Here is a 27,449-nt window from a genome sequence, read left to right as displayed (position 1 = left end):
TTTGCCCACTGCCCTGTCTATTGTTATATGTAGTCAAATTTGGCTATATTCATAATTTTAGTCACCCTATAGGTTTCGTTTTACTTTGAATTTAGTCCAAAATTTCAATGGAGGAAACCACTGAGCCGCAGGTCGAGATTCCAGAGCTGAGTAAACTGCCGAAAAGGAGAGGAAACTCCAAGAAAAGAAACTCGACAGTCTTGGACACAGAAACGTCCCCCGAGATCAATAACAATGCGAAACGGTGAGGAGGGGGACTTTGAAGTAACATATCGTTGCATAGATGTAATCTGTGCATTGTGTTACTTGAACACACCGACGGCGCTGATCAGTTTTACCTTGTTGCATTATGTAGTGGAAATGTAACGTTAAATTGCAGTAATTGCTCTGACATTTTAATAACGTTAGCGCACTATGGTTAGCTAAGTTAGCAATGCTAACACAGTTCACATGTCCACCAGCATAACGTTAGCTTGTTTATGGGATAGTTATCATAGCTAACGTTGGCTAATTTTATCGATGTGTTAGCCTGTGGGATTAAGTTGATTGTAGCTGCAACGTTAGCGTTATCTGTAGCAAACAACAATATATATTCTTAGCATTGATGGTAATGTTACGTGGACTTTTGTTTGGTCGCAATAATTACATCTTGAAGCATAGCAGCTACATTCATAATCGACACCATGCAAATGGCGACGAATTGACCATGCAAGCACGATGTCTAAGAAGTTCATTATTGGGGCCTAATGTTCAATCAATATTGCTAGCAGACTAATTAGCTGTAAACATTAAGTGTTCCAACATTTGGCCGCGTGCATGGAGGAATAACAGCAACGTTTAGCTAACTTATTGGTACATCAGTCAGAAATACACTTTTGTCCAGCTATGTTACCAGCCACCGCATAGTGGCGCTGCAGACCGACGAACGGTTGAACTAACGCTTGCGTCTGCGTTTGAACAGCCGTTTGTAAAGATGAATCAGAGATGCATCATGTGAGTAGAGGCATGTGATGCTGAAGTGCACTTTGCTCCCTCTTGACAGTATCAGGACCGTTCACACCCAGACAGTCCCTGTGCATATATGTCTTACATGCCCTTCATAGCCATCGATCTACAAAGTCTGGGAATACCCATACGAACCTTTGACAAATGTGGGATTTGCTCTGCAAATGTCCCTAAAACATAAGCACGCAAATACAATTTGTAATGGTATTTAGATATAGATCTGATGATGTATATTTGGATTTGGACTTTCAATTACAATGTAGAGGGTCTGCGTGCGAATCATGCTACTTTGCTGTGGGAGACAAGGAGAGACCGATATTTCAGAGGTTTCCAGATAGAAGGCAGAGTCGAATGCATGCACATTGCACAAGGCCTGATGTTATGCTAACGTCCAACATCCAGCTCAATTCTTTTAGACCCCCCACCAAGTTGCTCTATATTATTGATGGAGGAGCAGCTGACCTTTGAAGGCTCATAGATAAGCTGACACATACTCAATTTGAGAGTTATATATGCATGAAATGTTCCAGAAAAACAGAAGGGTCAAACAAACTCCCAACATGAGGTCAGGGGCAGAGGGTAATGTGGTGTTATTTTGGGCATAAAAAAAAATATGTTTGGGTTTTTGTTGGCAGCAAATGCCATTTTCCTCCCTGGACATGGCTTTCCATGGCCCGTGCCAATATTTTGCCCGTTCATCTGACCTGGGTGGCATGGGAAAACAAGAGCCTTTTGGGTGGGTGGTGGCGGGTGCATTGAAGTTAGTGTGTGTGTCTGTGTGTGTGTCTGGTCTGACTGAGCCTCATTGTTTTTTTCTTTGCCACTGGAGTTCCCAGTGATTTGATTGAGCTGGTCTTTGACAATAGGTCAAGAGTCAAAATGCAATATTTGAGCATTTCGAATCTCTACTGATCTTCGTATCTCCATGTAGACAACGATTGTAAAAGTCAAGTTGACATTGAGGTTATGGCTATGCAACACAACCAGTTCAAAAGTAAAGTCTTTGGTTGGAATGGGCTCGGTTTGAGTCGATACTTTGCCTCTATGTCCAGCAGTGACACAGAGTTCTTTTTTGTACAGATAACGCTGGAAGATAAAGTAGGTCAAGTATGACTCTAAAGTTAAGCTTAGGTTCTTTGTCCTACACACACAAATGCACCACTGGCTATTGGTTCCGTTAATGAAATGAGAAGCGTAGGTGGGCAAATTCTGTAGTTACCTATCCATCCATAAAGTAGATCCTTCCCCCACATCCTTCCTAAGCAGAAACAACACAGACTGATCAAAGAGTGTAGATCTGAGGAGTTCATCAATTAATGAATGGAACTATGTTTTTTTAGTAACAGGACATGAAACTGCTGGCCATTATTGTGTGTATTGCTCAGTGCCAGTCAATAATATGGGGATTGTGAAATCTAAAGCTGTAGTGTTTGTTGTATTGTTGTAGCATTAGAGATACAGTGTCCCCCTCAGTAGAATCTGTCTTTGTCTCAAATTATCAGGAAGAGTGTGTTACCAAGTATAGACCATGGTTTCCTGCTTGTGATGCATGCGTGTACATTTGAAAAAGATTTACGGGAACTCCTAAATTGTGTAAAATCTGTGTTTTTCATTCGGAATTTGGATGAGGCATACTCTTCTAAAGCGATTTTCCGCTTATGCAGACGGATGCGTACGAAAACGAAAGAGAAAGTCGAGCTTTACGTTTACGGGAACAGTTGTCTGCATGTCCCTACAGGACTTTGATGCCCCTGTTGTGTGTGAACTTGTGGCTTAGAATGGCATGACTCTCCAAATGAATCCTCATCTTAATAGGAAATAGTATTTCATAGTTTAATTATTTGTTTAGCATAACTATTTTTAAAAAACTTTTGGAAGAATCACAAAATCATTTTAAAACATAGGCTACTAGTTTATTGTTAAAATGTCTACATGAGCAGAGATCAAGCTCTAAAGAGGGACACAACTCATTGATGAAATGTTATGTCAGTCAGTATTAGCATTAGCCAATGTAGACCCACAAGCCAGGTTCCAATTATCAAACCAAAGGTGAGCAAACAAAAGTGTTTGTTAACCAATTGTGTCCCCATGATCACCTGGGGTTAGCAAGCCTATAGTGCATGAGAAGCACAGCAATCCTGATTGACTCTGAAGCTCACAAATTTTAAGTTCTGTTCTTCTCGGCACTATACTGTACACATTCACCAATCAGAAGTTGTACTGTCAAGAAGGATGACATGAATATCAGTCGTAAATGTGACAAGATTAACCGTGCACAATTATTTGTGGCTTTTGCGATTAGATAATTGTGTTGGTTCATTTTGCTATTGCAATAATTGTGCAGCCCTCGTACATTGCTCAGTGCAAGGAAAGTTGTGAGAAAACTGTAGTATTTGTTGTAGCATTACAACTATATGTGGTAGATGTTGGTGTTGCATCAATCTTGGACTTCTTGGGCAAGTCTTTGATGGTCCTCAGAGAAATGAGCAACTAATGTTTTTTTGTTTTTCCAGTGGAACCCTTGTTTGACTCATTTGGTCAGAAAGAGTACGTTTCTAAATGTGCTCCATGGTTTCCTGCTTTTGATGCATATGCGTATGTAAAAGATTCTCAGGGGTTCTGAAATTGTGGGAAATCGGGAATCTTTAGATGAGGCCTACTCATGAGACTTTTATGACTTCTCCTAATGCAGGATGCAGACAGAAAACGAAAGAGAAAGTAGTTCTTTGCGTTCACTGGCACAGTTGTCATGTTCCTGCAGAACAGAAGTGCCCCTTTTATGGGAAATTCCACTTCCGGACCACGTTTGAGCGAGTCTCCTACGACACTACCTGCCTCGGGGTAGGTAAGCTTTCTTCAGAGGAACTCAAGGTGTGAACGAGGTGGAAGTGGAAGACACCAAGCACACTTTTTTAAAACCCCGCCAGGCGGACATCAGTTACAGTTAAATTGATTACAGGTTAGGCTGTTACCTTGTCGAGTTGTGGTAGGCAACACTGGATTTCCAAATGTCCGCTAAAAATAGTTTTTCTACTGGCTAGAATTCCGATGGTATAGTCACTTAACTTTAAGCTGAAGACAGGCAAGCTACCAGTCGTCTGACTCTGGCCAAATTCATTTTGCGTGAGGCTGGGGAACTCCCATCTCGTCTTACCTGCTGATCCAACATATTTCTTCATCTTTAGCTTCACCTCTACCTGAAAACACGTAAGCCTGATCAGGCTCTAGGCACTAATGCACTCTCTCTATGCTCATGATGAATGATGGGTGTGCTGCGCTGCATTCATTTAGTGTGTCTGTCCCTCTCAAAGGTTTACACAAGTAGCCTAGATTTAATGTTTAGGTTACTGTCTCTGCACGTAGATAAATGATGATAAAGGCTTTAGCAAAGGTGTATCTGTGTGAGGAGAGTATTTGCTGCAGCTGCTACGCTACAGTATCTTTGTGTTGCGATCGTGAAGCTGCACATGAGTTTGTCCTGTAACAAACTTTCAGGACGTACCCATGTGCTGGCGAGTTCGACCACGGTCCTTCAGTTCTGATGGAAACGGAAGGACTGAGGGGGCCGAGTGAGGGCAGGTTCCTGGACAGGTTCCCGCCTCCAATAGGTTTCGTTTCAACCCGAACACTCTCAATGGAAACAAGCCTATTGTGTGTCAGTAAGAGTGGGTCAGTGCCCTGCCAAGCTTCTGAGGAACACACTTGGCGTACACTTTCAAGTCACAGCACAGAAGTTAGTCACACACTCACCCCTCATAGAATTCACAGACTTGATAAATTAATTTACCAACTAAATTACCAGTAACCCCCCACCCCCACCCCCTCTGACTATTCAATTCAAAACTTTATTTTCCCGTTACGAACTTCACATGTGGAGAAGCAACACACACACTCACAACAGCCCATTTTAGACACATAGTAGGTAAAAAGTTAGCTAAGCCTAGTGAATTAATAGTACATCTACTGAATGAGCAATAAATAATAGTTAAGAGACCAAGTGTTAAAAGGACAGTCTAAATGGGATCCAACCATTCAAAAGTCTTATAGATGCAGGCACAAAGCTTAACAGGGCTCTGTTAGTCCTGAATCTGTATCTGTGGCCTGGAGGTAAGGGGCAACACTGGCTGTGAAGAGTTTGAGTGATTTGTGTTACTTTTGTCTATTTCAGTCTTTATCTTTATTCTTTACTCTTTATTTTGCCAGTGTGACAGAGTAGCATACTACAGTATGGACCTCCACATCTACAGAAGGGAGCCAGGTGTTCCTGAACACACTCACACAGACCAAGTCTGTTTTTTGACTAGAGGTGCATTCAAATTTACAAACATAGGCGAATGTTTGCTAACAGTTTTCGGCAAACATTTGCAAACAATCGCAAACAAGTCTGGAAAGTAGTTGTCCGCGAACATACAATGGAGTTTGACAATTTGAAGGTAACAGGTGCGTTTGTATTGCAATTGCATTCAGTTGTCTAGAACATGCGTCATTTAGGAGGAAACCTCACAACTTATTTTGTCATCTGAGTGCTTCCGTACCTCTAAAGCAAAAGAGAGAAAGAATGAAACCTGAGGGTGGTAAAGGTATGTGATTGATTTTGCCATTCCATTCCTGGCATGTCTCTGTAGGGCTGTGCAAAGATGCCTTGGGGTGTGGGGGGGGGGGGTATTACTGGAGCTTCTCCGGATGCTCTTCTGAATACCTGACTCACCCAGATGCAAATACACACACACACACACACACACACACACACAAGAATGTCACACTATTTACACAACTGTGTTGTTTGGCAGCTGAATGACATGGGAAGCTATGTGTCTGTGTCTGCGACTGTCTGTGTGGTGGGAACTCTGTCAGGCGATTGCTTAGAAATATGTGGTTTGGCTCTAGGCTGCACTCCTAAACCGATAGCTATATTGGTGTCAGAGGAAGCACACTGACTGAACTGAACACACCCTAACACACACATCCTGAACATGATGCACAGTGAGGTACTGTTAACCTGCATCAGTCAGCCACACAGTTTTCCTAAGACCCTCTACAACAGTCCTGCACACGATACAGTTCATATACACTAATCCAGCGAAACACGGAAGTAACACAACGCCGCCATTACTGCGTGCCTGGCTGCTAAGAAATTAGCCCGTTGGTTCCATAGGCGGCTGTTGCAGAGGTTAGCTGTCATTAATACACGTCTTAATACCTTATGTTGTTAATAAATTACCTTTATTGGTAAGTTTTGGCACAGTCTGACATCATTGATCCAATGTTCCCTTTCACCTGACATTTTCTTTCATGAGCGGGATCTCTTGTTAGACATTCTCTGACAGGATGCTTTCATTGAAAAGCACAGGCAAGTGTCACTCGTCACACTCGCAGGCACGCAGTAATGGCGATATTCAAGATGGCAGCGCCCATAAAGTTCGCGCTGGGTAAGTGTATAGCAAAATGCCACTACTCAAGCACGCACAGCCCAGGGCCCTCGAGCAGAATCTCTGAAATGACACAATTGCCCTCTGGGAGGATTGCTTGTAGGTCCCACACACTTCTGGCGAAAATTCACATGCCTCATGTTGAATACGGCCGACGGCATCCATCAATTCATTCAGGGGGGAAGGGGTGGCGCTTGTAGTGATTTATGTTATGTTTATGTTATGTGTGTAGTGTGAAGGACTAAGCACAGTATGTTTTATTAAACTGCACGTATAGCCCTCGGTGTTCCAGCTCAGGTGCCTGTTATGGTTCAGTTTATGTAGCGTAACATTTTGCCTGCAGGCCCTCGCAGGTGTGGTTTACTGCAGGTTGTTCTGACTGCTTACCTGTGCGGGGGTTCGTTTGCACTATGGCCGGGGGCCCTTTCAAGCCCCACCTTTGACCTCCCACATCCACTTAACGCTCACGCACACTCACACACCTGTGGTAAGGATGGTTTGAGGATTGCTCACAAATCGCAGTTAGTTCCTCTGACACCCACACCCAGAAACAAGCTCTTCCGATTCTAGGAACTCAAATTGCAACATGCTTCACAGTTAAGCTCCCATTTTACTGTATTTGCATGTCCACTATGGTATGGGCTGTGTGTGTGTTATCTTAATAAACATTACTGTTATTACCCTAATCAAAGTTGATTATTTTATGAAGTTGATTATAAAGAGCAATGATCATAAACTTTTTCTCTCTCTCTCTCTCTCCATCTCCCCCCATCTCTCTCAGGCCTCCTCTCCGAAGAGGTAGCTCTTTCACCTTCTTGACCCCAAGCTCTCAATGGGACTTCAGTCTGGTGAGTCATAACTTTGCTTCCCTTCAATAACATAGCGTGTGTGTTTATGCATGTGTTTGTGCATGCCTCCAGACGATGGGTGGCAGACAGGATAAGTTTAATCGAAGCAAGATGCTGTGTTTCTTTTATTGTGTGTTTGTGTTTGTGTGTGTGTGTGTGTGTGTGTGTGTGTGTGTGTGTGTTCGAAGTCCGTGTGTGTGTGTTTTGTGGGTTTTGAATGCTTATGTTGGATAGAGTTGTGTGTTTTGAGAGAGAGAGAGAGAGAGAGAGAGAGAGAGAGAGAGACTGTGTGTGTGTGTGTGTGTGTGTAGTACTTGGATAAGCTACTTCCTGTGGTATCCCGGCCATTGCTGCTGCTCTGTGTCACAGGTTAAGTGACAGCAGCACGTGCCCCGAGCTCACATGGACACACACACACACACACACACACGCGCAAAGCCCCAAAACACAAACAGCTTATGTGGCAAAGTTTTCCTTTTTGGCTTAAAACCCCTCCTAACAGAGGAAGAATTGTACGCTCACGTTGCACCAAATCTTCAGCCTTGCCTCTTAAACCGTTCGAAGGTTGCTTGAAACATGGGCTAGGTTTTTGAGACAGTATGCTGACCTTTCAAGGGGTTTTCAGTCCCTTCAGTCTCTCTCTCTCACACACACACACACACACACACACACACACACACACACACACACACACAGGCATCTCCTGCTCTGATGTGACGTCTGTGTGGCAGTGAAGTTATGCATACCACAGCTCACTCTTGACGCAATGATGGGCCCCCCAGCACCCCACATAACTCCCCACACACACACACACACACACACACACCATGTTCCTCTCTTTCTCTCTTTTTCACTCTGTCTTTCTCGGTCATCCTTTCTTAGTCTCTTTAACTTGATCTCCTTTTCTCTGTCACTTTCATTTATTTCCTTTCCATTTTTCCATATTTTTCCCTCTCCTCCTTTCCTCTACTGTTTCCCTCTCTTTCCGAAAAGGAGACATTCTTGGAGTCTCTCTATTGTACTGACAGCACAGTACAATACTGTAAAAATGGCAGTACAGTAATTTCCTGTGTATTAGCCGCATGACGTATAAGCCACAGGACAGCATTTCATGCATGTTAAAAGAAACAAAACCATATTGATACCATATGAACTGGCCCTGTGTATTAATTAACCTCATAGCTGAAGACTTTTTGCTAAATCAATGTATATAAGCCGCGGCTAATGGTTGGGAAATACGGTAATAGTGATTTCATATATGATCGCGATGCATAGAACGGCGTTCCAGTTCCCCCTTTCCCTCTCCGTCATTCTCATTAGATCAGCATCGGCGTAATGAGCGGCTTTCATTCCTCTCTCATGTCCCAACTGCTGTTTACTGTAAATCCACTGTGGTGATTGGAACCAGAGCTCCATTACTGCATCACACACACACACACACACACACACACACACACAATCACACACACTCACACATACACAGGCAGGCACTTGCACAAAGCATTCCTGCACTGATGAAGCGGAGTGAAACTCTATCTCCCTATCTCGCTATCGCCCTCGTTGGAGGGGAATGAGAGAGAGAGAGAGAGAGAGTGAGTGGGAGAGAGAGAGAGAGGAACGAGTGGGAGAGGAGGGAGGTGATGCTTCATCTTGTGCCAGGTGCCCTCTAAAGTCTACCTCTGTGCCCAGTAAACACACACACATGCACACAATGCACACTCGTTAACGTCATTCACTGCACATTCAGATTAGATGCCCTTTGTTGCGCACACCTTTTGAAAATTCCCTTGCAATTAGTGGCCTCCCCAGAGGAATGTGAGAGTGGGAGACGTGTGTGTATGATGGAGAAGGTTTGATGTGAGAACAAGCATGCGTGATTATGAAAAGACGGCACATTTTTCATCACAAGTATATTGTGTATTTGTGTGTACATGTGGCTGCAGGTGTAAGACTGGGAGAGTGGATCGTGTGTCATGGGACGTTGTCTAAGATAATGCTTGTGCCTGATTATAAATGACATTGACTGTATTCGTAAAGGCCATGAGATTTCTCATGCAGTGAGTTGTGTGTTATCTAATGCGGTTGCTATAGCTTGCGGGGTAGGAAAGCATTGTAGTACACTGCTCGGTGTGTGTCACCTCACCAAACTGATTGACACACACACACACACACTTCTGAGGACTGATACGGACAATAGACCTCAGTGACTCATGTACCTACCTGCATGTTCATGAGAAAACAACCCCGCCTGTTCTTTGGCCTGCATGTGAGACAAACAAGCACACAGTACCACCAGTGCTTCTGCACTTTAGTTATATAATGCCACTCTACTGGCACTCGAAACCTCTCTGTATTCATCTGGGCTTATACTCAGGAGTGGGGGCATGTACTTTTCTGATCTCATCAGAAACTTGGCTTGTCAATCAATCAACACTTCAACTCCACTGATGTTTAGTGTGCTGATTGCCTACCATGATCCCTCCAATCAGAGCCCTGATGAATTGGGGGGGTGGGGGTGGGGGGGGGTTGATGAGTGGAGAGCCTATTCACGCGTTTAAAGAGCCTGATCGGTTAATACACATGCGTGCACACACACACACACACACACACACACACACACACACACACACACACACACACTCACACACACACACACTCAAAATCAGACAGTTTACACACAGATACTCTCACACTATTGGTACACATGTTTTGTCACCTCTCAGCTGTTGCAGACCAGGTGCTAATGTAAGCTCCTAACACCTCACCCCCTCAGAGGGGAGTTCCTGCCAGTAATGGGACCCCTGGGGTGAACATCACCTGAGACACACACACACATTACACACACACACACACACACATACACACACACACAAGAACACCACGGAGCTCTGTGGGGTAGCTAGTGAAGGAGAAAGAAGAATATCAAAAGAAACAATTGGGCGTTCTGTGTATTCAGACTGTCTGCCCGTGAGCACACTAAACATATCAATGCATACGGCAGCCCTCTGGTCCTTAGAGGTATTTCTGTTGCAGTTCATTGTCTTAGTGTGAGTTTGTTTGTTTGATGTATTTTGTACTAGCGCATGTATGGACTCCTGTTTAACACATGCTTGTGTGCGTTTTCACAGAAGCGCAAGAGGCGAGGAGAGAAGGACGATGATTCAGTCAGCCTGTCCAGCTTCGATTTCAAGGTGGGTCACTCACTACTAAGCCCTCCCATGGGCAAGAAGAGTCAACACCAGTCATCCCAAGAACACTATAGCCGCAAAAGCTATTACACACTCACACACACTTACTCATGACCGGGTCATAAGAGAAGTCACACTGGCAAGAGTTAGCTTCGGGGCTGGTGTTTTTTTTTTTTTTTTGGTAGAAAATGTAAATGCATCCAGACCTGTAGTTATAAACAAGGTCATGAAGATGATATTCTCTGATAATACTGCCCCATGATGTAGTGGTTCAAATGTTTTTGATGCCTTTGTTTGCATACAGCTTCTAATTCGATTTAAATGTATGCCTTGGAATGTTTACTCTGATACACTATACATAGCATATCCTAGAACATGTAGGTTCATTATGACTTCTTCCTTCATCATTGCTGGCGTGGAGGCATCATCATTTCCCCCAGAAACTACATATACATATTTACACCTTTTTATAAACTATTTCGCAAACAACCAGAGCTGTACAGAACCGTTAAACCTGGTCAACACACCCTCATCCTCGCTCTCACTGGCTTAGGCTACGTTCACATGGTCCCCCTCTCTCTCTTTTAGCCACAAGCCCAAACTGCACCGTCATCCATTGCAGGCCAGGGACACAGTCAGCCGTAAAACCACTGCACTTTGAGTAACCACACCTAACTGCATACAGTCTCGCCACAGCCTGTTGCTTACAGCCGCCCAGTCGCTCTCCCTGCACTCTGTGGTCACGGTGGTCAGAGAGTCAAATAGCCAATGGCTCCCAAGTATTAAGGGTCATGTCAAGGGCACGGGTGATGCATGAAGAGCCTTGTTGTCACCTCTAAAATGCACAAATCTTGCTCGAAGTTTACTCTTTACTTGTGTGTCTAGTGGCTTAGCTAATGCTCGTTGTAGGAGAGAGTTGAGTTCGTACATGTCTTATGTGGTCCAGTAGATTTGTGGGTGTATGTTTAGCTTATTGTATTCATCTATTGTGTGCGTGCGTGTGTGTGTGTGTGTGTGCGTGGCGTGCGTGTGTGTGTGTGTGTGGGTAGATGTGTGTCTGTGCGTTTTCGAAGGGTTCAGCAGAGCAGAAAAGGAAAGGTGAGGGATAGTGTGATCTCCACTCTACTCCCTACTCCCATCTTGTTTATATCACTGCAAGGCCATTAGTGCTGATCTGGGACCAGATCTGTTGTGTGGTCTCCATCACACTTCGGCAGGTTCACCCTCCGGCCAGACCGTACTGGGGCCTGCTCCAGCAGGAAGCTGGACTACCCTCGCGGACTTTGTTTGCCGTGGCCAATCATTATTAAGCTGCAGCGCTACGCTGTTATTAGAACTTTAATCTTCCCCTGCGAGGCCCTTCCGGAGTTTATCCAGGCCGGCTCCTCATCTCCGACGGAAAGTTTGCAATCAGAGCTGACTAGCGGGAGGGGGAAAAAAAAAGAGTGTGCGTGTGTTTTTCTTTCGAAAAGCCGGAGTGCTGTTTGGCAGCAGACCCGAGCGTGGGTCGTTCAGTGCTTGTATTGCCACTCATCTCCCTAGCAACCCCGTATTCACAGTTTCTGTCACCGGGAGACACACCCCGTACTATCCATCATGAAGAAATACAGACACACACACACACACACACAGACACTATACATACACCTAGACTCTAAGCCTCTGCACAGGACAATAGAAGGTGACTCAGTCATTGAGAGGATTGGGAATCCTCCTACAATTTCACTGGGTGTGTATAGACACATACACACTCCCACACACACGCACACACACACACACACACACACACACTGACTAGACTAGAAAGAAAACCTCCATTGTTTATGTTTGAACAGTTTCACTCAGTATCCCCATTTGACAGATGCTCATTGTTTATGAACAGCTCCAACCTGTGTGATTATGTATGGGCAGGCGCATATACATGTGCACACTATGGGAGTACCTGACTGTCAATAAAAGGGGTATTGTTTTCAGAGTATCTTATGGTGTAGTAGTCTGAGAATGTGAAAGCTCTTCGATACTGACTTATCAGCTAGGCCCGTTTATAAACAATCTCCACAGCAACCAGATGGACACAGATAACACTGAGACAGCGTAAACTATCTAAATCACGAAGCAGTGATTCAGCACGTTCTTCCAAAAGTTTCAATTCGGACATGTTTTTCTGGTCTTGTGTGTACCTGACTGTGTATTTGTCCGGTCTAGCCTTCTTCCTCTGGCCAAACCAGTTTCGCCTGATCATTTGCTTATAGCCATTCTACCACTTGGATTTTAGTACCCTGTTGTTTGGAAGGTTTGCCTGGTGTTAACCTCTCACCAACCTGACCCACCCCCCCCCCCCCCCCCCACCCCACCAGTGTCTCTCCACTACCTGTATGGATGTGTATTGTCATAGCAAACACTGGGCACAACGGGTGACTGCATTTCGACGCAGATGACCACAGTTTATGGTCAACGTCGCGTCTGCCTCGTTCCTTGAAAGTTTCCACTGAAAGAGCCGCTTTCCCCGTGGACCTCTCCAAGTTCAAGGGAGGCAAATGTTGGTTAAAAGCAGATTTTTTAAAACGTCTACTTTCAGTGTGTATCACATCCAATCCGAAATGCCCAGAAGGGGTGTTCAAGGTTTCCTTAGAAGTGACCAGGAAACTTGCAACGACTGGTTTGGGAATCATACCCGGGGCTGACCAATTGTTAGAACCGTTTTTCGGACAGCGCCATGGCCTAAGTGCTTCAAAAGGTACCGTAATTTCCCGACTATGAGCCGCGGCTTATTCATTGATTTTGCTAGATTTCTTCAGCTATGAGATTAATACACAGGAACAGTTAATATGGTATCAATAGGTTTTGTTTCTTTTAACTTGCATAAAACACTGTCCTGTGGCTTACACACAATGCGGCCTATATAGTCCGTGAGCCAGGGCCTCAAATTATGGAAGCCGTTACCGAAAAGGTGGCAAAGGCTACCATACCTTTTCTGAAAGCCTGGGATCTCAGCTTTTCAATGATGTATGATGGCCATCTGACAAGAGTAGCTGTTTTGAGTTATGACACATAATGTAAACTAAGGTTAAAGAAATAATGTGTATAAATCAAGCAGAACACTGGAATATTTTATTTTGTTATGTTTGGTATCATTTTAAAGGGGAGACTCTGAGCTTTCATTTAAATCCTTTTGTGAACATTTTGGATAAGTACAGCCAACCCTGGAGCTCTTCAAACCTTTAATCACACACATTTCCCTACCATTTCCCTGCCATTTTTTGTCTTTTAATCCTGTGGCACCTGGGAGCATCAGAGAAACAAAATCCAAACACTGAAATACTGGCATGACCCTAAGGATTCAGGAAATGTATAATTTACCCATATTATCTGATTTGGAGGGGGTGATTTACAGTCTTGTATCAGAGATGGCGTTTTTTCAAAGACATAAACAGTAGTGTACTATTACCCTTGGCTAATTTGTTGATAAGTGGAGTTGAAAGTCTGAGGTAAATATATTTTAGATAATAATTATTGATACAGATCATTTTGAAAAAGTTGTTATTCAGCATTCTCAGCATTTTTAGATAGTTAAAAAGGTCCTTAATACGTATCCACCACATATCATTTATATCAGGTCCCCACTTTCTTTGAATTTACATTAAAAAATGAATGCCTTGTTCTCAGGCAAGAAAATACACGTATACACAGGCTGCGATACTGTAAGTGCATTTGCAGGCCATGGTAAAGTGTCAGCCCTAAAACTTTTTCAGAAGAATGAAAACTTCTGTGAGACCTTTCAGAAGGTTGGGGCAGACTGGGCAATGACACCTGAGTTGTATGCAGCCTTAAAGGAGTTCACATGTCAAATGTACAGCTCCAATTCCAGAATCACCAACATCAATGAAATGAAGTATGTACTTTTTTTGTGCAAAGAAAGGCGTAGAATCCTGGCAGTTAACTCCATGCTCGGATTCTCTCAGGAAGCACGGTCTCAGAGCTAACTATCAAGGTGCTATCTGGAGAAGATGCCTCGAGAACAACCCTGAAGTTCCTTCCCCAGTTGAGCATGGTTGGTCTAGATTGGACCAAGATGGTGACTTACAGCTCTCCATAGACTGGTTCAATGTCTCCATTGGTCCCGAAGCAGTACTTGAGTTTCTGTCCTGCTCATGCAAGAGGGACTGTGTCACTCCTCATGTCAGTGTGTTGCACTGTATAACAACTTTTTCAAAATGATCTGTATCAATAATTATTATTTCAAATATATTTACCTCAGACTTTCAACTCGACATATCAACAAATTAACCTTAAGGGTAATAGTACACTACTGTTTATGTCTTTGAAAAAACGCCATGTCTGATATAAGACGGAAAATCATCCCCTCCAAATCAGATAATATGGGTAAATGATACATTTTCTGAATCCATAGGGTCATGCCAGTATTTCAGTGTTTGAATTTTGTTTCTCTGATGCTCCCAGGTGCCACAGGATTAAAAGACAAAAGATGGCAGGGAAATGGCAGGAAAATGTGTGTGATTAAAGGTTTGAAGAGCTCCAGGGTTGGCTGTACTTATCCAAAACACAAAAGGATTTAAATGAAAGCTCAGAGTCTCCCCTTTAAAATGATACCAAACATAACAAAATAAAATATTTCAGTGTTCTGCTTGATTTATACGCATTATTTCTTCAACCTTAGTTTACATTATGCATCAAAACTCAAAACAGCTACTTTTGTCAGATGGCCATCATACATCATTGAAAAGCTGAGATCCCAGGCTTTCAGAAAAGGTATGGTAGCCTTTGCCACTTTTTCGGTAACGACCAACCCCTCTGGCTCACGGACTAATATGCGGGAAATTACTGTATGTGTTCCTCAGAGAGGGAGGTTGGCGTGGGCTAGAATAGAGTGAAATCCACTGGAGGATTTCTAGGGATAAGGTCAACCTCATAGGGCTGCCAGGCTTCATCAGAACTCCCTGTTACAGTAACTCACACACCACCATCACTCACACACACAGACACACACAGACAACCTGCACACACAAAGATTGATTGTGCGTGTCAGGAGAGTTCCTGCCGAGATTGAAGACTTCCCCATGGCCACTCCACTGCTTGGCAGAGGAAGTGAAGCGCCTTTGGCCAGAAGTGTTTGAGAGAGAGAGAGCGATATAGAAATGATAATGTTGAGAGGGAGGAAAAGAGGCACGATTCAATATTGTTCAATGGTCATGTATCACACCTTGTTTTGTCACTTTTTCTGGTCAGTAGGCGAAGGGTCATGTTTGTTCAAGCGAGCAATTTTGTTTGCGAATGTGTATGTAAGTATGCATTCTGATATGCTTTACATTCATAGGTGTGTGTACGTGTCTGTGACTGAGCCTTTCCAAGTGAGAGAGTGTATTTTTATTATTTGTGTGTGTGCGTGCTTTGTCTGCTCTCTATCTGGTTTGAGGTTTAAGGGTGTGTGAATGCTTGCTAGTTACCTGCTATGTTTGGTAGCAACGGTACCTGAAAGAAACTTAAATAAACTGTTGAGCAATATCAGGAAGCGTGTGTGTGTGTGTGTGTGTGAGTGAGATATTCAGGAACTCTATTTGCTACACTCCTCACTTGAAAAGAAACACACTCAAGTTGGCCTCTAATAGTCTCTCTCTCTCTCTCTCTCTCTCTCTAATAGTCTCTCTATCTCTCTGTCTAATAGTCTCTCTCTCTCTCTCTCTCTCTCTCCTGTACATTCTTTAGGCCTATTTCTTTCCATGTGTCTCTGGTCTACTTCCCTTTCACTCCAATTTATAAACCATCTTTTGACTGCGAGAACATTCCGTTTACTCCTTAACACCGTGATATTCACTCATTCAACCGTGAGGGTGTGGGCTTCTGTTAAAAGCAGGCCATGCTATCGATGTGCGCTTTGCAGTATGTGAACGGGCCAGTGTGTGTGTGTGTGGTTTGTCTGGGAATGTGTGTACACTACACGCAGATAAGATGAAGAAGCTTTTGAGCACCTCTGCTGTAGGACCACTACAGCATGATCACTGAGTGAGTTTACTTAGACATTAATATTCTGATTATGGACCATGTTCTGAATATGACAATATTCTGAATAAGGTGTTTACATGAGTTTTTAAAAGAACACCTAAGAGCACCTAAATAAATAAACCAGAATATTACCGGAATACTCCGCATACCTTATTCCGGTTATGTTTATTATGAATATGACCTTTTTCTGGTTAAGGCAATCGGAAAATGTTGTTTTACATGGGAGTATTCTGAATATTGACTTTGTTCCGGTTAATATCAGAATATTAATTTCCATGTTAAGGCACTCACTAACTGACTAGTCATTCAAAACTGGTGTAACGGTCCTGTACAGGCCATTAGACCCAAAGCATCTCTGTGCTTGTGCTAGCTGAGTACTGCAAGCACTAGTGGTACAGTAACACATTGTAGTTATTTTACATTAACATGACCTCATCACTTTTTTTTTTTTGATGCCACAATGACACACACACACACACACACACACACACATGCACATACTGCTGGTCAAAAGTTTAGGGTCTCTCAGGGGAAGACCACCACCTGACTGCTTCTTCCCTACATGATTCTTGTATGGTTTAGAACTGTACTTTCAGTCACTTGAAATTGGCTCCAGTCAAACGTCGTCCACAGATTGTGGCATGATGCTGCAGACTGCAGTGTTAGCGTTCCTCCTGCAAGGTTCCCTTTATCTTCAGTAATTACCCCACTTTACAACCAAAAGTAGATCCCAGATTATTATATTCCCTCCACCATGCTTGATAGATGGAGCCAAACAGTTCTCTTTTGGTTGATGTCAGTCTCAAACATGTGCTCCAAACACTTGAGATTTGTATGCTTATAAAACTTGTAAATGTAAGTCTCCCTCTGTGTTCTCTTGCCCATCTTAATAGTTTATTTTTATTAGCCAGTCTGGGAAACGGCTTATGCTTTTAAAAACTGTGTCAGAATACGACAAAATAATCGGATCTCGATTATGTTGTTTTCATAATCGTTGGATCTGGAAGTTATAATTAAATCGTGAATAGGGCTTTAGCGTGGCTGACCTGAGCTTGTGTCCGTTGGCTGAAACTGCACACTGGCCTGTAATCAGGTCAGTAGAGGGGACGAATAGGGATGACTGGTCCCCCGGACAGCTAACGACTTGCAGGCGTCTGCCAGCTGATTGAGGCACACAGACATCCCAGGCCACCCACTGTGTGTGTGTGTGTGTGTGTGTGTGTTCTAACTCGTCTGATTGACATGTTTTTGATTGAGAGATGATGCCATACTACACTGCTGTGGTTACTGGTTAGGGCTGGTAAGTTGCCACACCTGAATTCTTCCGGCAAGTATTGTTTTTTCATTTATTCTTATTAGTTACTTGGAAACGATGTATGGTGCAATACGACAAGCGATTTGAGTGTCAGATTGAGACAAGAAGCCAATTAGGATGACTTGACTGCTGGGCCATTTCTCATTTTCACACTAGCCAGGACCGGTTTATGGAGTTGCACTTCTGGTAATGTGATGATTGGGCAACTTTGCTGGACATTCATTGGAATTCAAATGATATGAACGCAGACAAAGCCTTGTGTTCTCAAGAAACAAACACACACACACACTGACATAACAATGTAGGTATACAGCAAGTGGCAGGTTTGAACCTCAAACTTCGCACTGTTTGCTACCTGCAGTTCACTTTTAAACCAGCAGAGGGTACCACTCACACGGTTACATGCATCACTTGGGTTGGACTGGGACACAAGTGAATACACACATGGTCAGTGTCTCAGTTGCAACTGCATCACCACCACACTCACACACTAATTCAGAGACAATGTGAATGGTGTGAGTTGCATTGCAAATTGTGTGTGTTTGTGTGTGTGTGGGTCAGTCATGCTCTCCCTAACACCTCTGCAGATGTCCTGTTTTAACACCTCAGTATTTAGCCAGGAGGATGAGTTAAGGGCCACACTGAGTGCATGTGTGTATGTGTAATAAGCAAATGGAGAAGGACACACACACACACACACACATATATTTATATATATATATATATATATAAGAGGAAGGATGGGAGCAAAGTTTTGGTTTCAAGGTTTGGGTATTCTTTTAGCCTCAGTCAGTGCATGTGCTTTAACATTAACATTACAGAAACACACACACACACCTTTGTCTAATTATTAAGTGAGTAGTTTGTCACTTGTGTATTGGGCCCTGGTTGGTTGGCGGTCTGTTTCTGTGGGGGGAGGGGGTTTCACTCCTGCGATTTGATCACCCCCTTCTGATCAGAGCATGTTAATGACTCTCATGTCTCTTTTTTAACACACACCATGCACATGCACATATTATTTTTAACACACACCATGCACATGCACATATTATTTTAACACACACCATGCACATATTAACCAAACAAATCTTTTCATTTCACACCTCAATCTGCATTTAGACTTTCACTGAGCACTGAGACTTTCACCTGCGATCACAGGTTTTCACCACAGAAACAAACACTCACAAACACACACATAATGACTCTCTTAGTCGTTAAGAACCAGAGCAAGCACAGAATAGGTAAAGCCATAGGTAAAGCCCTTATACAGTAAGGTATGGTTATGACCTTAGGGTTGAGTCCAGTGTGGAATGCATGTGCATTGCTGACAAATGAAGTGATATAGCAATAAATGCCTTAAGTGACAGACACAGTTTAACTGTGATATTTAGGGTTTGGTTCTGAAAAAGCTGCATCATGATTCTATTAACATAGACACCGCAGGATAAACATTTATTGATGAGCACAGTACGTGCATGGGCCTGTGAGAGACAGTTTTTCATGGAAGTTTTTCTCATGGAATTATTTTCTCAGAGGCCCGTATCCTTTTGTAAGTACTGCAAACACCTCTCGAAATACAACTTGCAATTCCAACTACTGTTTACAGTTGTACTGTGTGTGTGTGTGTGTGTGTGTTTGAGAGAAAAGTGCATAGAGCCTGCGGGTTGGCTTTGTCATCCCAGACATACCCCCCACCCCCTTCCTTCCTATGCTGTTCCACGGTGTGCTCTAGGCCAATAGGGATACGGCTGAAGTATTGGCCCCTCCCACCACACTACTGGAGTACTTTAGCCCTCCCTGGCGCGCCTCAGACCTCAGAACCAAGTCAAAGAGTTTAGGCACGGCACGGCACCACCGCTGTGTGTGTGTGTGTGGAAGAGTTAGTCTTACTGAAGCGAACAAAGAGGACTACTAGGGACGTCATTGTTTTATCGTCGACCTTTCTCACATTTTTCCCTTGTTGGATTTTGAGCGTTGTTATTGGCGGTGTATTTTTTTCTTCTGTGGACTACCTGAGAACTTCTGAGGAATAGCAAGCGGCGAAGAACCGAACCAAAGCCGCCTTCTGAGTGGATTTGTATTTAAGACCATGACGGTTGACCATTATGTGGAACCGGTCAGCCTGGTTGCCCCCAAACGCGGTCTGCAGTTGATCGACCAGAACCAGTACCAGTACATCCGAGACAACGAGGTGATTATCCCAGCTCTTTTGCTCGCACACTTTTTTAGTTCTATAATTATAGGAGTAGTCCTGAGGGACTAGTGGGTACGTGTGTGTGTGTGTGTGTGTGTGTGTGTGTGTGTGTGTGTGTGTGTGTTTGTACAGGCATTAGGTCATGTTCTCTCCCCCGCTCTCCCTTATCAAGGGAGGCACTGAATCAGCACCTAACCCTACTCCTTATCATTGTAGGTGTGTGTGTGTGAGAGAGAGAGAGAGGCCAAAGGTGTGTCTGTGTGTGGGTGTGAGAGAGAGAGAGATGGGGGGGGCAAAGGTCTCCAGAGATAGGTGTACTTTAGTTTGTCTCTGGTTTAGGTAAGGCTGGTGAGAAGAGTCATCGGCTTAGTACAGCCAAAACTGCTCTGACTGACAGGGGTCGAAGGGTGCAGTTTCTCGCTCTGTGTGTGTGTGTGTGTGTGTGTTAGCCCCGAGGGGCTCGGGTGTTCTGAGGTGTGAGTGCATTCCTGCAGCTGAAAGGCCATTATAGCAGCAGAAGGTACTGACCAGGTGTCCCTTTTGCACCTCTCTTTCAACTCCCTTCCCCCCTCAGCTCCCTTCCCCCACCCTGTGTGTGTGTGTGTGAGTGGCTTCTTCGGGGAACAGAAGCAGAAGTATCCCGGAGTTTGTGAATGAGCTGTGATTTTTCCTTCTTCTTTTTAAACATCCGATTTCATTGCTCTGTGGTTTTTAGAAGCCGGTTCCTCAATCACACTTCCTGTGGTTGTGTGTGGTCACGGAGGTTTTTTTTATGGAGGTTAAATAGTGTCTGTGTCTGTGTCCTGAGTAAACGTTAGCACTTGGGACTTGTGATGCATAACGGGCTTTGTGGAATCTGCTGAGCTTCAAGTCAATGATGGGTCAGCAGGAACACACACACACACACACACACCCTTAAGCCCACTGCTGAAAAATGTGGCCAGTATAGATTAGGCTCTCTGTGCCTCTGTATTACAGCAGAGACCAGAACACTACCTGGAACACTGCCTTAATGCAGGCACTTGTGTGTGTGTGTGTGTGTGTGTGTGTGTGTGTGTGTGTGTGTGTGTGTGGGGCATGACTCTGTTCCTCAGCAGCTGTGTGTGAATGGCTGCTGTGTTTCCCCCACTCTCACAGAGCCAAGCTGAGACACACACACACACTCAAATCCACAAATCCTCCATATGCATGTGCATGTGACTGAAGTGGGGTTCTTTGTCTGAGTTAGACGAATACACACGCACTCACACACACACAGAGGAATACACACTATCTTCCCAAACTGTTGTGTAGAAACCTGTAATTACAACTGGTGAACCTTGTATACATGAGCACACGCAAGAGAGGTGCAGCCCCAAAGTCTTTTGATTTTTAACGGAGTGGGAACCCAGCCAACTATAACACTCAAACACACACACACACACGCACACACACACACACACACACACAGAGAAACACACACAGAGCCCCAGAGGGCTCAGGTGTAGAGCTACTCTCACGCAAGGGCCATAACTACTTGCCTGAACAAGACCACACACAACCCCCTTCCCCCACCTGTGTGTGTGTGTGTGTGTGTGTGTGTGTGTGTGTGTGTGTGTGTGTGTGTGCGGAGGCAGAGCGCACACACTCACACACACTGTGCTGAGAGGTAAACACTGCATTTACGCTTGTGTGGTACAGGCATGCTATTACCCTCAAAGGCCAGTGCTCTCTTTTTCTCTGTGTGTGTGTGTGTGTGGTGGGATAGTGGGACAGCTGAGAAGAGGTCTCGTGCATTCCTGGCATGCTCCCAGCTAGAGCCCTCTCCTCCTAGGAGCTGTGGTGGGCTCTTTGTGCTGAAGTAGGGGTCTATGGGTGACCCACACACACCCCCCCACGCACACACACACACACAGAAGCACACACTGTCGTATGATGGGCCAAACAGCTGCCGGGCGCAGAGGCAGCCCACGCCTAACTGTCTGCCGGCCAGGAAACGCCAGCTAGTCTGTGTGTGTGGTGGGAGTCCGCTCATACATATTTCAGTCGCCATTAAACTCATGTGACCGCGCTTTCTTTCTCTGTTTGGGCTGTTTGTGTGTGTGTGTCTTGAGGTGGAGTTTAACTGGTTAATTTCGCCAGCAGGAAATCACATGGGGCAATTTTTGCATTCTCTCACATGTTTGTCCTTAATGTCAAGGGTTTGACCTTTCTCTCCTCTTCTTTTCCTCCCTCTCTCTCTCTCTCTTCCTCCTCCTCTACTCCAGGAGCCTAGTAGTAAGCGTGTGCGTCCCTTGGGGCGTGTCACCTCGCTGGCCAATCTGATTTCGCCGGTGAAGAGCGGTGCCGTCAGGCGCTTCGGCCAGACCATCCAGGTGAGTCTCTCTCTCACACACACACACACACACACACACACACACGCACACACATACCAGATCCCCTCACTTGTTCAGTGCTTCCATTTTCAATGTTGCATTGTGGGTCATTTGTCCGTAAGATTGACCCCTCCTCTGCTCTGGTCGTGCTTCTCTCTGCAGTCGATCTCGTTCCGGGGTGATGGCCGCTCCCCTCCCAAGCCCTGCAGCAAGGCGGCCGCTCCCACGCCGCCCAAGCGCCGCAACAGCACCCTCTGGTCCGAGACCCTCGACAGCAGCCAGAAAGGCTCCTTCTCCGCCAAAGAGATCAAGCGGCAGGAGGTGAGGACACACACACACACACATACACATACACATACACACACACACACACACACACACACACACACACACACACACACACACACACTTGCAGTTACACACACTCGGATATCCAGATTTACAGGCTCAGGCCCTGTCCGTGTCCTGGGAAAGTATTCATCTGCGTCTCGTTTTTTTTTTACTGCGTCTTTGCCATGTAGCCGGGGCATTTGCGGAGTGAGACATTTTGGCCAGACACTCAGAATTTGTCTGACACACAAACACGCCGTGCTCCGAGACATCGCAGCAAACTGTGATGTTCCCGCTTGTGCACACACACACACACACACACACACACACACACACACACACACAGAGAGAGAGAGAGCGATACCCCTCTCCTTCCACTCAGAGGAAATGGGTAGGGGCCACTTCAGACTAAACATAAGTATTTTAGTCAGCTTGTCTCCGGGGTGTATATATGATTTGTGTGTGTGCCTGTATTTACTATAGAGGAATGTGGTGCTAACCAGCCTTTTCTTTTTTCAACAGGCAATTTTCGAGCTGTACAGAGGAGAGCAGGACCTGATTGAAGACCTCCAGTTGGCACGCAAGGTTAGTCCTGGACACACACACACACACATAAACAGAAAGCAGTTATAAGCAGAAAGGAATGAGTTGGCTCTCCTGAAATACTCTCTGAGCTCAGCGAGTTTTTTGTCTCCATGGTCTGCGCGGAGCCCGACTGCCTTAATGACATTAAGTTTCGTCTCTATCTGTTGAGTTAACTCCCCTGTGTGCTTCTGTCCTCAGGCGTACCATGATCCCATGCTGAAACTGAACATCATGACTGAGGAGGAGTTGGCGCACATCTTTGGGGATCTGGACGCCTACATCCCACTCCACGAAGGTGTGTGTGTGTGTGTGTGTGTGTTTGTGTGTGACGGCATATTATATATTTGGAAAGTGTATTTGTGTGTGTGTGTGTGACCGTCTGTGTGACCCTCTCCTTATTTCTGTTTCTGCTCAGATCTTCTGACCAAGCTCAGCAAGGCCACGAGACCAGACGGCACTGTGGGAGAGATCGGCCAGATCGTGATCAACTGGGTAAGCGCCTGCCCCCTCACCCCTGCTCACCCCTCACCCCTGACCCTTCACCTCTCACACCCTGACCTGAGCAACCTCCCTCAACTCTCTTTGCCGTGCCCCACCTGTTTACTAGAAACTCTCGATTTAGAATCCACCACATGTGTCGGGTGTCCATATTTGATTACGTGACTCAACTGTGCAAGTGCATCGAAATCCTATACAAAGTGTGTGTGTGTGTGTGCATTTTAACTTACTTGTGTGTGCGTTTTTGTGTGTGTTTACAGCTGCCGCGTCTCAACGCGTACCGCGAGTACTGCAGCCACCAGCTGGCGGCCAAGGCGATGCTGGACCAGAAGAAGCAGGACCGCCGCGTCGGCGACTTCCTGCAGCGCTGCCTGGAGTCGCCCTTCAGCAGGAAGCTGGACCTGTGGAGCTTCCTGGACATCCCCCGCTCGCGCCTGTTCAAGTACCCCCTCCTGCTCAAGGAGGTGCTGCGCCACACGCCCCCTGACCACCCCGACGTCCCCAGCCTGCAGATAGCGGTGAGGAGAGATCTCGCACACACACACACACACACACACACACACACACACACACACACACACACACATTCACATAATAGATAATAAATAAATAAATAATAATAAATAAGCATGTTTTTTGAGAGCAATTTCATGGAGAGAGCTTGTTAATAATCCGTCTGGGTGTGTTCCCTCTGTGTGCACAGATCTCCATCATCCAGGAGGTGCTGTCGGACATCAACACGCGCAAAGGCGAGTCGGAGTGCCAGTACTACCAGGAGCAGCTGGAGTTCCTGGACGATCGTCAGCAGGACCCGCACATCCAGCAGAGCAAGAGCCTGCTGTGCCACGGCGAGCTGCGCAACAAGAGCGGCACGGTCAGTACACGCGCACACACACGCACACATTCACACACACATTCACACACACACACACACACACACACACACACACACACACACACGTATAACACGCAGACACACGCGTATAACACGCAGACACAACAAGAGACAAATTTAGATAAATGAACGCTGGCGCCGCGCGACTCCATACAGAGTCACTCAGTCGCAAATTGCAACGAGACCACACACACCCGTGTGCGTGTATTTTCTAAAACAACACTCAAGCCTTTGTGCTCTCACCCTCATGATCGTCAGGCCGACTTCAAAAACAGCCTCTAAATATGGACATCCAGACCAGGCTCACAGCATGACGCCACAACCTTTACCATCCTCACGAGCACACACACACAACACACTGTGAAGCTCAATCTCATCAAGTTAACGCGTGTTTGTGTCTCTCTCTCTCTGCAGAAGCTGCACGTCTTCCTGTTTAACGAGGTCCTGGTGCTTACCCGGCCCGTCACTCGCAACGATCGCCATGGCTACCAGGTGTACCGCCAGCCAATCCCGTTGCGGGACATGATCCTGGAGGACCTGCAGGACGGAGATGTGAGGATGGGAGGATCCTTCAGGGGAGCCTTCACCAACTCTGAGAAAGGTGAGCGTTTATTTAACACAGTCAATTCCCTCTCTCATTCTTATATTATTTCAATCATTTGTGTGAGTTAATGACTGATATTATTGAAAGTCTCCCATGAACTGGAAAGTTAACATCTTTTTTTTTTTTTTTTATCTTTTTCTCTCTCTCAGCTAAGAACATCTTCCGTGTGCGTTTCACCGAGCCCTCCCAGGGCCAGTCCCACACGCTGCAGGTCAACGACATCTTCCACAAGCAGCAGTGGCTCAACTGCCTGCGCAGTGCCATCACCGTCCAGCGCGGCGCCGCGCCCCCTCCCCAGGCCCCCGCCGCAGCCCCCGCGACGACGGCCGCCTCCGACTCCGACTCAGGGGTCACCTCCACCTCCTCCTCCGACCCCGAGACCCCCACCACCCCTCCGCCAGCTCTGCCCGCCTCCGGCGCGCGGTCCAAGCGCCGACCCGCCTCTTCGGCGTCGTCGTCCTCGACGTTGTCCTCGATGTCGTCCATGTCCTCCATGGAGGCGGACGAGAACTGCCCGCAGGAGGCTGCGCTGCCATCCCCCACGCCACCCACCTCGCCGTCCCCGATTCTCTCCTCTGACTGTGCGTCATCTTCATCGCCCTCCTCTTCCTCCACCTCCACCACATCATCCCAGTCGCCTCGCAAGGCCAAGAAGGAGCGTCGCTCCCTCTGTTCACTTGGGAAGAGGAAAGAGACCATGGTCTAAACAGGAGAGGAAGAAAGGGGGGTGTAAAAATCCCCCTTTGGAGGACTCCTGCCTTCCCAGAAGGCCACAGTCAGGGACTGAAATTTTTAAAGAAGCGGGTGGACTTCTATTTATGTTTTATGTGTATGTGTGTGCACACACTCACATCTGAAAAAAAGTGTGTGTTCTTACAACAGTGTTTCCGTCTTACCATGCTGAATGGCAGCTATATCTCTCCCCACCCCCCGTCCAATCCAACAGTATTTACACGATCACCAAGGACTCAAGGGAATGATTACAGTAAAACACACTTAACACTCAACTGCCTTTGTGTATGTGTGTGTGTGTCTGTGTGTCTAGGGGTGGGGAGGGTCCTTGTATCTAGTCTTGTTTACTGTTCATTTAATATTTATGTGTTTTTTTCTTTTCTTTTGTAATTAAAGTTTTACATTTTTTTCTAAGATATTATCAGTAAGAAGTTGTACTGTAGCTCTTTTCGGTGTGTTAAAACAGCACTGTTTTTAGCTTTTTCTTTTTTTTAAAGCCAGAAAATGTTTGAGGGGGGAAAAGAAGGAGAGGCTCAGACATATATTGTGTAAAAAAAAAAGAGAAACTAAATATTTTGTAAAGTCTGATTCTACTGGAAGTCAAGTCTTAGTCTACTCACCACATTCCCATTGGTCATCCAATGGCATAGCTAGCATCATGCTAGCACACCTATTATTATCTGGCTATAGGGTTTAATTGAATGAATTTGAAACAATCTCAGTTTAATATTTTTTTTTTTTTGGTTTGTTGTTAAACAAACATTATTTTGTCCTGTAAACTCCAATCTGAGCCATGTCGACAAATGCCGGCTTTACCACAGAACACAAAAGATGGACACTTTGTAGCATATCTCACAGCTGTGTGCCGACTACAGCACACCTTGTTAGCGTTACCAATAGCATTAGCATTAGTGCTAGCATTAGCGCTGCAGTTAGCATGAGCGTTTATACTTCGGCAATTTGAAACGTGCCTTGTATATGCTGAATAGAAAGTAGGTTGAATGTTGTACAGATGGTAGAAATGTACGTATATGTGAAATTGATGGCAAACGAAGTATGTTCAAGGAAAGAGCAGATTGACACTGAGGTGAGGTCAACCATTTGAACAGCCAATTATGGGTGAGGTACACAAGACAAGTCCTACCCTGGCTAGCCATTTGTTGATCCTGCCCAGAGTAGGAAGGGATGAGGCACTGGTGAAAAGCCAGTGAGATTACTAGAAAGGAAACTGAATGTTGGTATAGTTGCTAGAATAAGTAGAAGGTTCTGAAACGTGACGTGTAAAAAAATAAGCCCTTTTTTTTGTATAAAAAGAGTTTGTGTATAAAAGAAGCAAAAAAAAAATGGAACGAGAGCGATAAAGGAAAAAGTGTTTGCTGTGGGCTTTGTGTGATACTGTGGTGTAAAATGAACAAACCCAATTATTGTAATAAAGACGGCTGTAAGATTGA

General features: G+C 45.2%; 1 protein-coding gene across 2 annotated transcripts; it reads left to right on the top strand.

Moving 5' to 3' along the window:
• Positions 1 to 27,449, top strand: net1 (neuroepithelial cell transforming 1). Of its 2 annotated transcripts, XM_062527739.1 has the most exons (12): positions 1 to 244; positions 7,216 to 7,282; positions 10,411 to 10,473; positions 22,247 to 22,354; positions 22,517 to 22,675; positions 23,207 to 23,269; positions 23,468 to 23,564; positions 23,685 to 23,761; positions 24,028 to 24,285; positions 24,471 to 24,641; positions 25,077 to 25,263; positions 25,416 to 27,449. In XM_062527739.1, the coding sequence occupies exons 1-12, from the start codon at positions 108 to 110 to the stop codon at positions 25,970 to 25,972; spliced, it is 1,944 nt and encodes a 647-aa protein (XP_062383723.1). In that variant the 5' UTR covers positions 1 to 107; the 3' UTR covers positions 25,973 to 27,449. The 2 variants fall into 2 exon arrangements, with proteins under 2 accessions (XP_062383723.1, XP_062383724.1); XM_062527740.1 differs by lacking the exons at positions 1 to 244; positions 7,216 to 7,282; positions 10,411 to 10,473 and adding an exon at positions 19,637 to 19,997.

This window comes from Sardina pilchardus, chromosome 23, assembly GCF_963854185.1.
Source record: "Sardina pilchardus chromosome 23, fSarPil1.1, whole genome shotgun sequence".
NCBI classification, from domain to species: Eukaryota; Metazoa; Chordata; class Actinopteri; order Clupeiformes; family Clupeidae; genus Sardina; species Sardina pilchardus.
The sequence above is the reverse complement of the archived record's forward strand: the minus strand, read 5'-3'. Positions and strand labels throughout refer to the sequence as shown.

Excerpts from the sequence above, each read along its gene's own strand:
- net1 (XM_062527739.1), top strand. The coding sequence starts at position 108 with ATGGAGGAAACCACTGAGCCGCAGGTCGAGATTCCAGAGCTGAGTAAA. Across the intron at positions 10,474-22,246 it reads TGTCCAGCTTCGATTTCAAG|GAGCCTAGTAGTAAGCGTGT; the intron begins GTGGGTCACTCA and ends CCTCTACTCCAG. Across the intron at positions 22,676-23,206 it reads AAGAGATCAAGCGGCAGGAG|GCAATTTTCGAGCTGTACAG; the intron begins GTGAGGACACAC and ends TTTTTTCAACAG.